Source organism: Eublepharis macularius, chromosome 18 (assembly GCF_028583425.1).
Source record: "Eublepharis macularius isolate TG4126 chromosome 18, MPM_Emac_v1.0, whole genome shotgun sequence".
NCBI classification, from domain to species: Eukaryota; Metazoa; Chordata; class Lepidosauria; order Squamata; family Eublepharidae; genus Eublepharis; species Eublepharis macularius.
In genome coordinates, this window is record NC_072807.1 from 3,450,568 (window position 1) to 3,465,148 (window position 14,581).

General features: G+C 45.8%; 2 protein-coding genes across 7 annotated transcripts in view; one reads left to right on the forward strand and one right to left on the reverse strand.

Annotated features, from left to right (window-relative positions):
* The window catches only part of GDAP2 (ganglioside induced differentiation associated protein 2), a 34,366-nt gene extending 31,427 nt beyond the window's left edge, over nucleotides 1–2,939 (reverse strand). For 2 of the 6 annotated variants that reach the window (XR_008598594.1, XM_055002924.1), the window contains exon 1: nucleotides 2,535–2,939. The gene's annotated coding sequence lies outside the window, so the exon portion shown is untranslated. Of the gene's footprint in view, nucleotides 1–2,144; nucleotides 2,213–2,534 lie in introns of all 6 variants that reach the window. The other 4 variants (XM_055002928.1, XM_055002925.1, XM_055002927.1 and 1 more) reach the window with 4 other exon arrangements.
* Nucleotides 2,940–3,162: 223 nt separating this feature from the next.
* Nucleotides 3,163–14,581, forward strand: part of WDR3 (WD repeat domain 3) — a 54,947-nt gene continuing 43,528 nt past the window's right edge. The window contains exons 1-7 of the mRNA XM_055003022.1: nucleotides 3,163–3,220; nucleotides 4,489–4,702; nucleotides 5,337–5,546; nucleotides 6,950–7,068; nucleotides 11,804–11,882; nucleotides 13,543–13,638; nucleotides 14,277–14,387. Of these exons, the coding sequence (XP_054858997.1) occupies nucleotides 4,532–4,702; nucleotides 5,337–5,546; nucleotides 6,950–7,068; nucleotides 11,804–11,882; nucleotides 13,543–13,638; nucleotides 14,277–14,387 (786 nt within the window). The 5' untranslated portion in view covers nucleotides 3,163–3,220; nucleotides 4,489–4,531. The remainder of the gene's footprint in view (nucleotides 3,221–4,488; nucleotides 4,703–5,336; nucleotides 5,547–6,949; nucleotides 7,069–11,803; nucleotides 11,883–13,542; nucleotides 13,639–14,276; nucleotides 14,388–14,581) is intronic.

Below are 14,581 nucleotides of genomic sequence, written 5' to 3' on the forward strand. Positions count from 1 at the left end.
TTTAACTGTATGTGCTTAACTCCCTCCTGTATCAAAATAGTTTTGTACTGGTTAATGTTTCGGTTTATATGTGTATGTTTGTATGTTGTAATGGTTTAACTGCAATAAAAGTTTTTTTTAAAAAAAGAATGTACAACAACACTGTTGCTGGATGAGACAAAAATTACGTGATTGGTCCAACTGTTTTTTGGAAATGTCACACGAGTCTCTCCCCCCTCCCTCCCCTGGCCAAGGGGTTTCATTTGCTGAGTATCACCCTGGGAGGGTCCAAAAGAATCTTCTTGGGCTCACGCTAAACAGGTTGCTTCATGGTATTAAAATTCCAGCGACACACTGCATGTCAGGGAGAAGAATTCTTGTCTAGCCTTTGCCTTCAATGTGCTAGCTTTCCCGGTGCAGAAATCTAGTTTCCTACGGGAGACTCCACCAGCAGTTTAAAACTGTACACCCCACACAGGTTTCTCTCCTCTTCTGGGGATTGCAAGAAACAGATCTGTCTTTGTTAGAGAAACACCCTGGGGGCTATTTCTCCACACTTAAGTTGTTCACAGCAGCCCTGATGGCTGGTATCTGCATAGGACCATCTCCTAGGCATCTCCGGCTGTGGCATGCAAAGAGCTACCGGTGTTAAGCATGTGCTAAGCTTCCTCCCCATTGCCACATGAAAAAGCAAAGTTGATAATTCCTAATCTGTGGAATGTATCTCATCTTGGCTGGCAGAATCCACATATATCAAAGAGCTTTGTCTTCCAAGAATTACACGCAAGGAACTAGTGCAGCTCACACTTTGTTTTAAGATGCAGTCCTCTTGCACAGTTACTTGGAAGAAAGGTCTGGTGCATTCAGTGGGACTTATTTTCAAGCAAGCAAAGAGTCAGGTGGCAAGAAGCCAGTCTTGAAGGGAGACTTCCAGAAGAGGAAATGGTCTTAATGAGGATGTGAGGCACCTGCAGCCTCCAAACCGCACTTCCTCCTTAACACAGTTTCTGTTTCCCAATATATACATCAGGTTTATTACAGCTAGACTGTTTGTACACTTTATTCATCCATTTCTCTCCACTCAAGCATTTCCTTTCCTGAAACAAAGTTTTTATGAATTCAAAATGCTAAATTGGCCCACAAAAAGGCACAGAACTGCAGCTTCAACCTGACATTAGTTGGCCTTAAGAAAAGAGTATGTGCATGCACACCAAAGTCCTACGCTTGTTTTCCTGGGTGTGGCATTCCTTGAGAGCAACTTGTGGGTAAACAAACACAAAACTAGGTTGCACGTGAGAAGACAGGAAGCACCATAAGCAGGGTAGCCTTCAGTATATATCGTGTGACACCCTATAAATAGGTTCCAGAGAAATAGGTGTTAGCCTGCTGTGTATCTAACATAACAGAGCTTGATGACACTCTAAAGACTAACAAGTTTATTCTGTGGACCAGAACACAAACCTTCTGATGCATAGTGTTATTATCCTCAGGTGGCCAATTAAAACCCTCAAAGACAGTGGGGGCCAAAAAGTCCAAGAAATGCCAGACTCACAAAACTCAACCACAAGCCAAATGCAGTGACCATTTGCAACACAGCCATCTTTTTTTCCCATTGCTTTTCTTTGCAATCATGTATGGCATCTAAATCCCATCTGAGGCTAATGTGTCTCAAATCTATAGAAATGCATTCTAGTCTACAACAGCTCCTACTACAAGAAACTAGTTTCCTTCAAAGATACCACAAAGGTTTCTGCAGGTGAATAATGTAGCTACCGTGAAACGCAACTCTCTGATATTTGTTTCCAGTGAAAGCTTAATTAAGTCCCTCTTTTACACATCCCCTTGCAGTGACATTCCCCTCTCTCTCCAAAGGAAGGCATGCAGACAAGGCCTACCCCCCCAAAAGGAAACTGAGGCAGGCAACCTGTTTGGTCCTAGCAGATCTGGCCAGAAGCACCTCTTTGCTCAGTTGCAGAGCTCGCTGTGGGTGTTATTGGATGACCAGACACTGTCCTCTTCCTCTACCCTGGGGGGTCCCCAACTTTTTTGAGCCTACAGGCACATTTGGAATTCTGACAGTGTGGTGGGCACAGCAACAATATGGTTGCCACAAAACAGCTGCTGCAGGTGGTGGAGCCAGCCACAAAACGACTGCTACAGCTTACCTTCGGTCACACAGTGAAGATCCTTGTGCTGTGCAAGCAGTTTCTGCCAAAGCAATGTTTTTAAAAATCTGCACAGTCAATCAGTATGCCAAGGGCTAATCAGAAAACATGCTTGGTAAAAGCCTCACCTGCTTTCTAAAAACACTTCGTGAGCACCAGAAAAAGTGTCAGTGGGCACCACGTTGGGGACCCCTCCTCTGACCTATCTTGAGGGATTAGTGATAGGAATGCAGTGGGGGGAGCATGATATATGCCACTTGAACTTTTTGGAGGAAAAGCAAGCTAAAAATCAATTTATAAAACATTAGGCTAGCGAGCTGTCAAAAGAGCTCACTAAAATATGGGTAGGGGGGCGCTTGCTGAAAAAGCAAGAGAAGGGAGGGCTCTAACCAGTTTCTTCTCTCCTTCTTCTTCCAAAAGCTATTTATATCTCCACACCATCCTACAAAGTGGGTTAGGTTGAAAGACAGCGGCTGGCCCAAGGTCACTCAGCAAGCCTCCGGGGCGGAGTAAGAATTTAAACCCGAGGCTCCCGGATGTCACCAGCCGGACGCTCTACCCACTAGGCCATGAGACCCACTCCGTCACTGGCGGCGAAGGACGGGCTGAGGGGATGGCGCAGCAGCGGGGCGAGGCCCAACGGAGCTTCCGGCATCACTCACGGCCTGCGAGGCTGAGGCGTCCCCATCCGGTCAGAGCGGAGCCGCAGCCGCGCGCCCCTCACGAGCATCCCCTGGCCGGGGAGCGCCGCCTGGACAGGGACGAGGAAGCCGGACTGTCGGCCACGGCCACGTCTTCCGGTCACCACCCCTCTCTGCTCAGGCGCCGCCTCCTCCGGGTTGCCATAGAAACGCGAAGGGGACGGCGTAGAGGCACGCCCCCACAGTTCCGACCAGAGCCTTCCGTGAAGTCGCTCTAGGCCTTACCATCTCTATGGCGATCGAAGCCTTCTCTCCGTAGTGGACAGCGCCGGAAGTTGCTCACAAGGGCCGCTCTAGGAATGCTTGCGTGAAAGTTCCGGTTCCTGTGCTGTGGCTCTTTTGCGGCTTTGAGTCTCGTGGCGGGCGATCGTAGTGGTGTGTATTTATTTAATTTATTAAGTTAAATTAATGTATTACGTGTATTTATTTATGTCTTTATTTCTTTGATTTATTTGTACTTCGCGTTTCTGTCCTCGTCAGGGCCATCAAGGCAGCTAGCGGATTAAAAAATGCATAATGAAAACATGTTTGGGTTTATATTGTTGTTTTCATGCAAATTTACATTTATTATATTGTATATTTTATTCTGTATTGCCTTTATCCTTGTTGTTACCCGCCCCGAGCCTGCTTGCGGGGAGGGAGAGCTATAAATCGAAGGAATAACTAAATAAATACATGTCTGGAAAACCATTAAACCAAACGAAAGCATGTAATTAAAACCGAAGCTAAACTGCTACACAGAGGCACATAAAAGCAGCTATTAAGACCCAGGGCGGATGGAGGGATTACTGACGGAATGGATGAGCGGTGGATTCGAGTGCGGTGAAGGAAGCGGGCTTTCTGACCGGGTTTCTTTGCTAGGTTTTGACCCCCAAAGAAGCGACACTGAGCATTTGAGAGTGCGTTTCACTCATCCTCTTGTGTGACTAGCGGAGCATCCAAGGATCGGGGGAGGATTTTGCCATCCAAAACTAAACAGTGATATCTTAAAGACTATCACAGTTTATTCTAGTTTCTGTAAACCATCCGATGTTTGAAGGGTACATCTGTAGAAGATATATTTAAAGTTGCAAGCAGCAGAAAGGTGGGAATGGGGAGATGTTATTAGCAGAGGTCAGTTTGAAGCAGGAACCATTTGATCCCAGTCTTTAGCAGCTTTGTATGGATGGATTTGCATGGTGAGTTTTCCCACTCTCTTGGCCACTTTATTTACAGCCAGTGTGTTTCTGATGCCAACCCAGTCCTGAATGCTCAGAGGCTTCAGCTTGTGCTAGTTATCTGCCTGCGTCTTTGATCTGAATAAATGGGGATGTTGTGCGTTCAGAATGAGTTGCATACCACTCACGTCTCTGGATTCTGGGTGTTAGTGTGCTGATGATCTGGAAAAGGCATTTTTAAGATTCTTCCTCTGTTTCCAGTTAACAGCTGGACTATGTATGGGAGACGGTTTTGAAGACATGCCTTAAGGTCCTTGTTGGCATTATGCAGCATATGCTGAGTAAGAGAGAGTACTGCAAAGTATCCTGTATGGCAGCGGTTTGGTGTTAATTCTTTGTGATGGAAGAGCAAGATATGCCTGTCAGCTGATAATAGCGCTTTTTGTATTTTCTGAATTTCTTAAAAAAAATAACTCTCTTACCCAGGTTAGGTTTGACGAGGGCCTGGAAACGCGTCCCCCCCCCCCCCATGGGTCTCACCAAGCAGTACTTGCGCTATGCTGGCACTGCCCTCTTTGGAGTGGTTGCCAGCCAGAAAGGAAACATAGCCTATGTGACTCTGCGGGGTGAGAAGGGCCGTTACTTGGCAGTGCCAGCATGTGAACATGTTTTCATCTGGGATACAAGGAAAGGAGAAAAGGTGAGTGATTCTTTCAGTGTCAGAGAAGAAGATGCAGCAGACTCGTCCTGCTATTCCTGAGTTTATTGGGCAATGTGAAGGAATAGGAGACAGTAAGAAACTTAGGGACAATTTGTTTGCTGGAAATGACCACTTTAGTATCTTAAAAAAAGTCTCTAGCCCTTATTGTTGTGGAGACCTTCTTTGCAACAAAAGGAGCTAGAGTTACTTTTTTTAACAAATAAAAGATGGGAATTCAATGAACCTGACACGCATATAACTATACCATTATAATAATGTAACAATATTCAGTTGCCAATTTTTAAGAAAACTTAAAAACGCCCAGTGGTGTTGGGAGGGGCGGCTACTGCCACGGGAACAGGGTTGGGAAACTGGGGGGGGGGGACGTGCCAAGTGGAAGCTCTGTATTGGCAACTGCAGCAGCAGGAGGAACACTGTACGAGCCTGTCCTCATGCACCTTTGCCATACCTTTAATCACCCTGAGAATGCAGACAAAGGGGGTATTTGAAGGGTATTAATAAATGACTAATCTGTTTTGTGGGCCCCAAGGCCTGCTGCACGTGTATAATTAACAGATTCGTCTTCCATTTTTTGGCAAGTGGAGGTCAAAGTCTCTTGTATTTCACTTTGCAGGTTCTCATCCTCCAAGGTCTCAAACAGGAAGTCACTGCTCTTTGCCCATCCCCCAATGGGCTTCATTTGGCCGTTGGGTATGAGGATGGATCTATCCGTGTGTTCAGTCTCCTAAGCGGCGAAGGTAGCATCACTTTCAATGGGCATAAGGCTGCTGTTACAACCTTGAAGTATGATGAGCTGGGAGGCAGCCTAGCTTCAGGGTCAAAGGTGAGAATTCTTAGGATAACTAGAGGGTCTTGGAGCAAATTGAGCAGTCTTATTAATGTTTCGTTTATATTGCACTCTTCATTTTTCATAGATCCAGAGGAGTTAGCCGTGTTAGTCTGTAGTAGCAAAATCGAAAAGAGTCCAGTAGCACCTTTAAGTCTAACCAACTTTTCAGTAGCATAAGCTTTCAAGAATCTCTTCGTCAGATGCGTGGAGGGTAAGAAGAAACTGGTCAGATACATAGGTGGGGAGGGGGGAGTAGATGCAATCAGTAGCTTCTGATAATGAAATCAGTTACTTCTGATAATGAGATAACCATTCATAGTCTCTATTCAATCCAAGCCTGACTGAATCAAATTTACATTTGAATTCCAATTCAGCAGCTTCCCGTTGGATTTTGTTTTTGAAAGGTTTCTGTTGAACTACAGTGACCTTTAAGTTCTTGATGGAATGTCCTGGTAGATTGAAGTGTTCTCCCACTGGTTTCTGGATGTTGCCATTTCTAATGTCAGATTTGTGTCCATTTATTCTTTGGCACAGAGGTTGGCTGGTTTGTCCAATGTCCAGAGCAGATGGACATTGTTGGCACATGAGGGCTTACCCTCCATGCATCTGACGAAGAGAATCGTGATTCTCGAAAGCTTATGCTGCAGTAAAGTCGGTTAGTCTTAAAGGTGCTACTGGACTCTTTTCGATTAATTTTTCATGGTGCTTTGTGGAGCTCAGGAAGGCGAGTCCCTGCTCTGAGGTGCTTCAGTTGCACATGTGGTGGATTTGGTGTTTCAGTTAAACAGAAGACTGATATAAAACAGGGGTGTTCATCTAGCTGAAAGCTGAGATCCATCCTGTTTTCATCAGTGGTCAATCAGGTGCTTGAAGGCAGCAAGACTCCTGCATTTACCTCCCAGCGACTGGTATTCAGATACAGGGTACCTGTGAGGGGGAAGGGGAGGGTGACGGCATGATGTCACTTCCAGGAAAAACTATCTGGAAGTGACATCACACCTCTCTAAGAGTCTTCAGAAACTCTGTGGCAAAACTGTAGAGGTTCTAGCAATTCCTTCAGAGGACTGACAGCACTTCTGGGTTGTCATGCATCTGTCATGCAGATGATGATTAATTTTTTTTAAAATTTCCTCCTGCTGGCCACAACAAGCGAGCAATGCGATCTCAGGGGCAGGGATCTCCTCCCCCAGCAGGAGTCTGGTAAGCGTAACACCCTTAAACGCAGAGGTTCCATTTAGCCATTGTGGCTAATAGTCATCGAAAGATCTGGCCTTCTCCATGATCTTGTCTCAGCCTTTCATAAGAGCCACCTGGCCAGTGAATGCTGCGCATTAGGTCTGAGTAGCTATTCAGAGGACAATCTTGTCTGTTAACTTCAGGTTCTTTGTTCCTTCCAGGACACAGATGTCATCATTTGGGATGTGATTAATGAGAGCGGTTTGTACCGGCTGAAGGGCCACAAGGATGCCGTCACGCAGGTTCTGTTTCTGAAGGAGAAGAACATACTGGTTTCCAGGTAAAGATGCTCCGTTCAGATCCTGAAGGCCAAGCCAGTGATGTTAATGTCCTGATCTGTGTGCCTGAGTTAATTGATGGACTTACTAAATCTTATTATGATAACACAATTCAGTCCTGCATAACGGAGACCAGCAGATAGTTTAACCTTCTTCATTTTTACCTGTTATGAGCTTTAGTGGTCCTAAGTCAGGCAGCAAAAGTGGGCAGGCACGTCAAGCTCCTTGTGGGCTGCCCTGTACAGCAAGTTGCACAAGCCAGTCTAACCTCCATACCATACCTGCAGATAACGTAAGACACTCCTAGGCGGTAAAGACTAATTCAGTGAGTGGTGAAGTTTCTGTTTAAGGTCCGGGGGCAGTCCACCTGGCCAAGTATTCTGTTTCCAGCAGAGGCCTGCAAGATCCAGCCTACCTCCCCTTTGAAGCCAGGTGTCCTGCAACAAAGGTACCCTCAGTGCACCCTTGTTGAAAGGAGGAGGTTTCAGGGCCTTGCTTGGCAGCTTCTTTGGCTGGTTATTCCTGCAGTCCTTCCCAAGATGCCAAGTGAAGGTGGCCTGGCTGGATACACCCACTTTGCATTAACTACTGAAGCACAGGTTATGGTGCATTCAGCAGCCAGCCGGTGCCTGGGTCATGCTCCCTGGACATACGGGCTGGTATCCTGCTTTAGGCCGAAGAACTTCTTCAACTGAAGTGTCTCTTCTGTTGGATAAAGGGCCACTTAAATTGGAAGAAGGCCTCCAGTTTTGTTGAGTGGTAGGTTGCAGCCCTATACTTCTGGCTTCAGAGTTAGTAAACTTCTTTCTTTTCCTTTCTTTTCTTTGATCTGATCAAAACCCGAACGGCATCATCTTGACATAACACCCAATAAAAGACTCTTGCAACAGCAAGGGTAAAATTAGAAGATCTAGCAGATAAAAGGAGTAAAACTAATTCATAATGAGACAGAGTTGAAAAATTATCTAGGTGCTGAGTTAAAAACCTGTTTCTAAGACTAATATAAAGAAGACACTCTAACAAAATGTGTATTAAGGTACAAATTTGCCCCTGAGAACAGCCACGAAGATGGTCTGAATAGGGAACCTTCCTTAATCTTCCCTTCATAACTGGAGTGGGCTGCGCATTCAGTTGAGTTAATAAAAATGCTGTAAAATAATTTGGCGGTAGTTAAGTAAAAACAGGAAAGTCATGATCTTGGTGGAGAAATACCAAAAAATGTAGGGGAGCAAACCCGCCGGGCATGAAACTACTCAGGTGGTCCCTTTTTTGGATATTCTTCTTAATATAAGACTTAGAAGCTGTGGATTCCAGGCCCTGGATGGTATCAGGGTTTAGTCCAATCAGATAGATTTTTTCAATAAAAAGACAGCGTCCTGAACCAAATGGATTTGTGAGAATCTACTTTCAATAAAGATAGGTATCCAGAGTTGCTGTAGTCATAGATCCAGAGGAGTTAGCCGTGTTAGTCTAGTAGCAAAATCAAAAAGAGTCCAGTAGCACCTTTAAGACTAACCAATTTTATTGTAGCATAAGCTTTCGAGAATCAAGTTCTCTTCGTCAGATGCCTGATACAGATATTTGGCCAGTATCTGTATCAGGCATCTGACGAAGAGAACTTGATTCTCGAAAGCTTATGCTACAGTAAAATTGGTTAGTCTTAAAGGTGCTACTGGACTCTTTTTGAGAGTTGCTGTAGAGCAGTTTAAAATACAAATTGAAGTCCTTGGATTTAGAATGTTGTCCCGTGCATGCCCCCTTGGCTCTTGGGCTACAGTGGGGCAGAGGACGTTTCTGACAGATTAGAGCATCTTTTTTTTCCCTCGTGGTTATGTTCTATAAAATGTTTTCTTCTCCACTGGATCTATAGCAGCTGCCATTCCAGGTCCTTGCATATATCCAGTGAAGTAGGCTCTCGTGTTATTTGAAGTGCCTCACAGTTTCCTCTTTTTTTTTTTTTAACTGGCAAACCAACTGGTTTCAAAACCTTGTCTGGCGGGGGAACAAAACAAAGTCAGACAATTGGTGGACTTTGTTCCTTTTTGGTTGTATCATTTGTATTGTGTGTGCCAAACCACTAAAGCCATAAATAGAGAGCCGCTGTGGTATAATGTCAAACTAGAATCCAGGAGTTTACACAGCTCAGTCCACTTAGTTTGTCTTCTTTAGCTGTTCTTTGGCCCGTGACAACAGAACTGGGAGGCCTAATATTGGCTTTAAAATGCAGCGCAATCCTCAGCTCCAATGGGGTAGGGGCCTATGGCTGCCCAAGCCAGCAGTTCTCTCCCTAAGGACTTTCAGGAGGGAGATGTTCTGGTGGATGAGCCTGGCCAGCGCAGCCAAATGTGAGGAGGATATCTGGGCACAGGTTGCCAACTCCCTTTGTCCGAGCTGGCAATTGTACATGTGCACGCTGCTCCCAGGAGCCTTTGGGAGGTAGGTTGAGCCAGTCCTTGAGCTGCCTCCAAGGGAGTGAGGCAGACTGTTACGACCCTTTCTTTCTCTTGGGTAGATTTGGTCTTTAAGTCTTTTATTCTTGCCCCTCTTGGTAGATTGCTGCCACCAGGAATAACTTAAATTTCTCCTTTTAGTAACGTGCCCAAGGGTCAGGCTCCTTCGCGGTACTATGTGGCCCTGAGGAAAGGAATGGGATATAGGAATGACAGATACTCTGGGGTAAAAAAACAAAAACAGTAAACTTTTATTTTTATGAGAAGCGTATCGGTTTCATATTATTTCTAAAACTTGATGGTTTCTAAAGAGTAGTTCTCAATTCTTAAAGTTAACGTTACTTAAACCCAGTCACACAGATCTTCTCTCAGGCTTCACACACAGCTTGCCTGCTTTTGATATTAATTTCTCTTCTCAATTACAAGACCTTTTCTCAGGCACCCACACAGTTTGCCGGCTTTCCCCTGACTGACTGTTCTTTCACAAACACACAGTTCAGGCTTCCACGCAGGTGATATTTCTCTCAGACAACACACACAGGCTCAGGCTGCACCCAGCTTGCCTGTGAATACCCAGGCTCAGTATTTCTCTCAGAACGGCTGAAACACGCTCTGGCTGCACCCAGCTGGCCTCTCTCGCCCAGACTGAATCTTTCCTCTCCACTCTCAGTCCAAAACTGCCTTCACTCCGCCCACCCTCTCAGCCATCAACCAATCATCTCCCTCACTCCTCCCTCTCTTTCACCCCCACACTTCATCTATACCGCACCAAGCATTTAAAGACACACACACACTTAAAATCACTACGCAGACTCGCAGGTCGGACGGCTGTCTCCGGAGGAATGCTCTTGGAGCCGGGCTGGAGATGCAGCCTGAGGATGGCCAGGGACTGCGACGGCCATGCCCCCATGGCTCCCAGTTGGATGGTCATCTACCTGAAGGAAAACAAAGACATGTGAAGAAGTGGGGAGGCCGGGTCTGCTGCACGCCACATGGTTCATGGCCCCATAGGGGGAGCGGGTGGAGACGCCATCAAGGCCAAAGTGAATATCCAAATCCCTCTTACCCATCCAGCCAGGAAGCTCTTCTTGACTGTGCCTGCCTGCTGTGCTCCTGCCACTGCTTGGAGCACTCATCCGGCGTGAAAACGAGTATAAGGGTTGCTTCGCTGGGGGGGAGGGGGTCCAGACAGCCGTGCTCCGTCTTCTGCCCCAAGGCAGGGGGGAGGGAGTTCAGTCAGGGCAGTCTGCGTGCAGCCCCTGCTCTCCCCCCCCCCCCAGCATGAGGCAGCTCCGTCGAGCACAGTTGCCTGGGCAGCTTCCTCTTTATTAGGCTTGGGCCGTGACACCTAGAAAGTGGGGCCGGGGCTTCCCCCCTGTGCCACCAGCCTTGACTGCAAAGGCCAGCCTTTGGGGGGAGGTGCCGGCCTGTGTGCAAGGGGAACAAAGGAGGTGACTGTGCAGCAGGTCCCCCAGCTCTGTCTTACCAGTCAGCGTGTCCTTGACCCTTCAGGGCTAGACTCTGGAGATGTACCTGTTAGGGTTCTGGAATGGGAGATGTCGGTTAGACGTTCTGGACATAGCTCCCCCCCTGCCCCCGCCCTGTGTGTGCACAAAGCACTTGCCCAGTTTTGTAAAGTGCCTGCTCTGTGCTCCCCGCCCCCCCCCCCCACTGAAGTGCCTTGTGCTCTTAAGTTGTCATTGCAGAAGGCTCTTGGGCAGAGCCTTATGCTGCACCCCTACTTATCGGGTTCATGGGTGCCCTGGCCGCAGTTTGTGTAAGCTGGGGAGGCTGTGATTGGGTGCGAGGGCTCAGCTGCTGCTGGACCATGAGCTGATTTGTCGTAGCTTGTGGCATCTCATGCTCTCCTCTGGGCCATTTGGGCAGGGCCTTGCCTGGGCAGGCAGGGGAGTCAGCTTTTCCCATTACACAGACACTCATGGGCTATGCTACTTTTTTCATGGTGTAACTTCCCACTGCTGTTGGGGGTTTTCCCAGGCCTAGAGTGGCTTAGGGAGCCAACTCACTCCTGCCCCACCCCCTTGTCTGCTTCTCCCCGCTAGTGTGAGGGTTTACGTTCCAGGTCTGCCGGTGGCAGACTGTGACAGCCCAGCACCCACGTGAAACCTTGTGGGGAACTGCCAGCCAACGTAACTTGGGTTTACAGCTACGTGACTGCCAGGTACACCATCATGGGAACTAGTCTGCTCTCTGAGCACTCTCACCCTCCGCCTTAGGATTGAGCTGGCTGTCTTTACCATCTGCTGTTTGATTTTTCTCCTCCCAGTGCAAAGGACACCCTAGTGAAATGGTGGGACCTGAATACGCAGCACTGCTTCAAAACTCTGGTTGGGCACCGAACTGAGGTAAATCAGACACTGAGGTAGAGGAACGTGGCAGCTTTCTTCCTTGTAATTTAGGCTTGTGCAGTTGGGAAATTGTTACTTGTTGTCTGGTTGTTTTCCAATCAGACCCACTTGTTTGTTTATTTAGGTTGTATTAAATCTGTTTTTCTCCTGTTATTACAAGGAAAGATGAAATACCAATTTAGAATTACAAACATTGTGAACACTCAGCTGACCAAAAATGGCCAACTGTTATAACCTTCAAGAATAAAATCTTGCCCTATCTTACAAAGACACTTCTGAATATTTCGGCCCATGTAGTTTGCCAAAGTTCCTCAGAGTTGGATAGGTCTTTACAAAGACAGGCCTCTCTGAGTTTCATAGGATTTGCTTGCTTTGATTTTAAGCATGAGTTTAGGACTGCAGCCTTCACTTGCCTAAAGGTCCCTTTGAATTCCCTCGATAAGATGAATACTATCTTTGAAGTGGCTTTATGTCTCTAGACGTGGTGCTCACTTTGTGAGTTTTGGAGAGCCACATTCACAATTCTCCATCAATTCTTCTCAACTACTGTATGCCCTCTTTGCCATCACACCAAACATATACACACAATAATATAAAATATTTATTTATTTTATGTCATTTATAGTCTGCCTTTCTCACTGAGACTCAAGGAGGATTACACAGTATGGGATTAGTACAATCAGTAATAAACATATATTTCAATACAGTATCAAGGACCTTTCCGTAAACAATACCATAGGGTAAATAGATACAAGTTTAAAAGACAAAGTATTAGCAAGAATCCAGTGCAGAGTAGAAAAAATACTGAAGCAGAACATAATCAGTTCTAAGACTGACATATTTAATATTCGTAGTTATATTTAATATAATATATGTTTAATATAATATATGTAGTTATCATTTAATAGTCATGGTTATATGTAACTATAACATTTTTAACTGCCAGGGTAATTCTGTGCATGTAGGATTGTCTCTCTTCAACAGTGCTTTCATTTTGCTGTTCATTCCAGTTAGGCATAGCTTTGGTATAAAGAGTTTTTAAGATTTAGACTATGTGTTGGGGGGCGGGGGCGGGGTAACTCTGTGTAGTACCAGGCAGCCCCATTGTCAGAATAGGACTGAGCACGACTTCTTGGTCTTTTGACTGTTGAGCTTGTGCCATGTAATTGTGTGGCTCAGGATTGGTTATAAAGGCATTTATTGCTGTGGTCAAGATGCCGACCTCTGCATCTAGTCAAGGATTCCGGGTGGGTCCTCCAAGAGGACCTTTGCACAGATTCTTTTTAATCTTTGACCTGAAAATGTTATTTTTGAATTGTCCCTTCCATGTGTGAAACGGCGTAATTCCAATAATCTATATACTCTGACAGAGATGGATAGAGTGGCCAAGTCAATTTTATGCTACCCAAAAGGTGTTTGACTGCCAACATCCCTGCCTACAAAGGGATGCATTAATCTGTTCACCTTTATTGATTCATGCTATGTATAGGCTTTCTTGTTGAGACTCAAGATAGATGACAGCATGTAGGTCAATAAATCAATGGTGGAGACATTCAATAAATAATTTCTATCAATGCTTACCTATTGTTGGTGTTGGCAGTGCAGGGTGGGGAGGGAGCTGTTAATTCAAGGCTTCTGACCTCTTCTCTTTCTTCAGGTGTGGGGATTGGCCTTAGTTGCTGAAGGAAAGCTGCTTCTCACTGGGTCTGCAGACAGTGAACTCAGGGCCTGGAGCATCAACCATTTCGAGGAAGTAAGAGCTGGCAGTCTTGTATTCTTGCCATTGTTTGTGGGTTGAATTGAAGGAGTTAAGGAAGGTTGTTATGAAGCTAACAGACACTTATTTTCTGTCATGTCTGGCTAGAGCTCAGAAGCCAGAGGGGATGCTCTGGTGACTGTACTGCCTCGCACGACCCCCTTAATTTCCTTTCTGTTGCTTTATAATATCGAACTTGTGCTGTGTGAACTAGTTCCAGAACTGGGCCAGCCAGCCAACAGTAAATCAAGAGTGAATGGGGGAGTGTTGGCTGCTTGCTGTGTTTAGTGACGATGTCAAATGAGGGAATCACGAAATGAAAGCCACTAGCTACAAAAAAATAGCACCGTGAAAACTTACTTAAATTTTCATGGTGGTATTTTTGTTGTTGTTGTGTTTAGTGGTCAGAGCTCGGTGCCTGGCTGTGCCTGGTGGGTCAAGTACTGGCTTCCAGATCCTTTCGTGAATGTAACTAACAGCTACTGACCCTATACTTTGGCTCTACCTGACTATATTTGCAGAATGATTCCATTCTGCATGCATAAATAGTTAGGCGTGCAAAGTACATGTTTGCAGGAGGGAAGATGGAAGGCCCGGTGGCTTATTTTATTGCTCTTTGGGGGCATTATTTACAGGGCCTGGACCCTAGGGAGCCGCAGCGCAAGAGAAGTAAAGGGCGTGCAGGATGCTTGGAAGAATCTTCTGAGGTTGATAAGGCAGAAGATCAGGACGAGGCCCAAGAAGAGGTATTTTTTGTGCAGTCTTAGTAATACAGCATTCATGCTCTTTTCCAAAATATGTTTAAAATAATTTTTTTTAATATCTGAAAAGTAAAAGATATTTCATGTGATGCTCTGTTAGGTTCACATGTCTGCTTGTTGGCAGTGTAATGATCTAACAAACTCGAAATGCAGAAAGAAAACAACTCCACATATGGGCA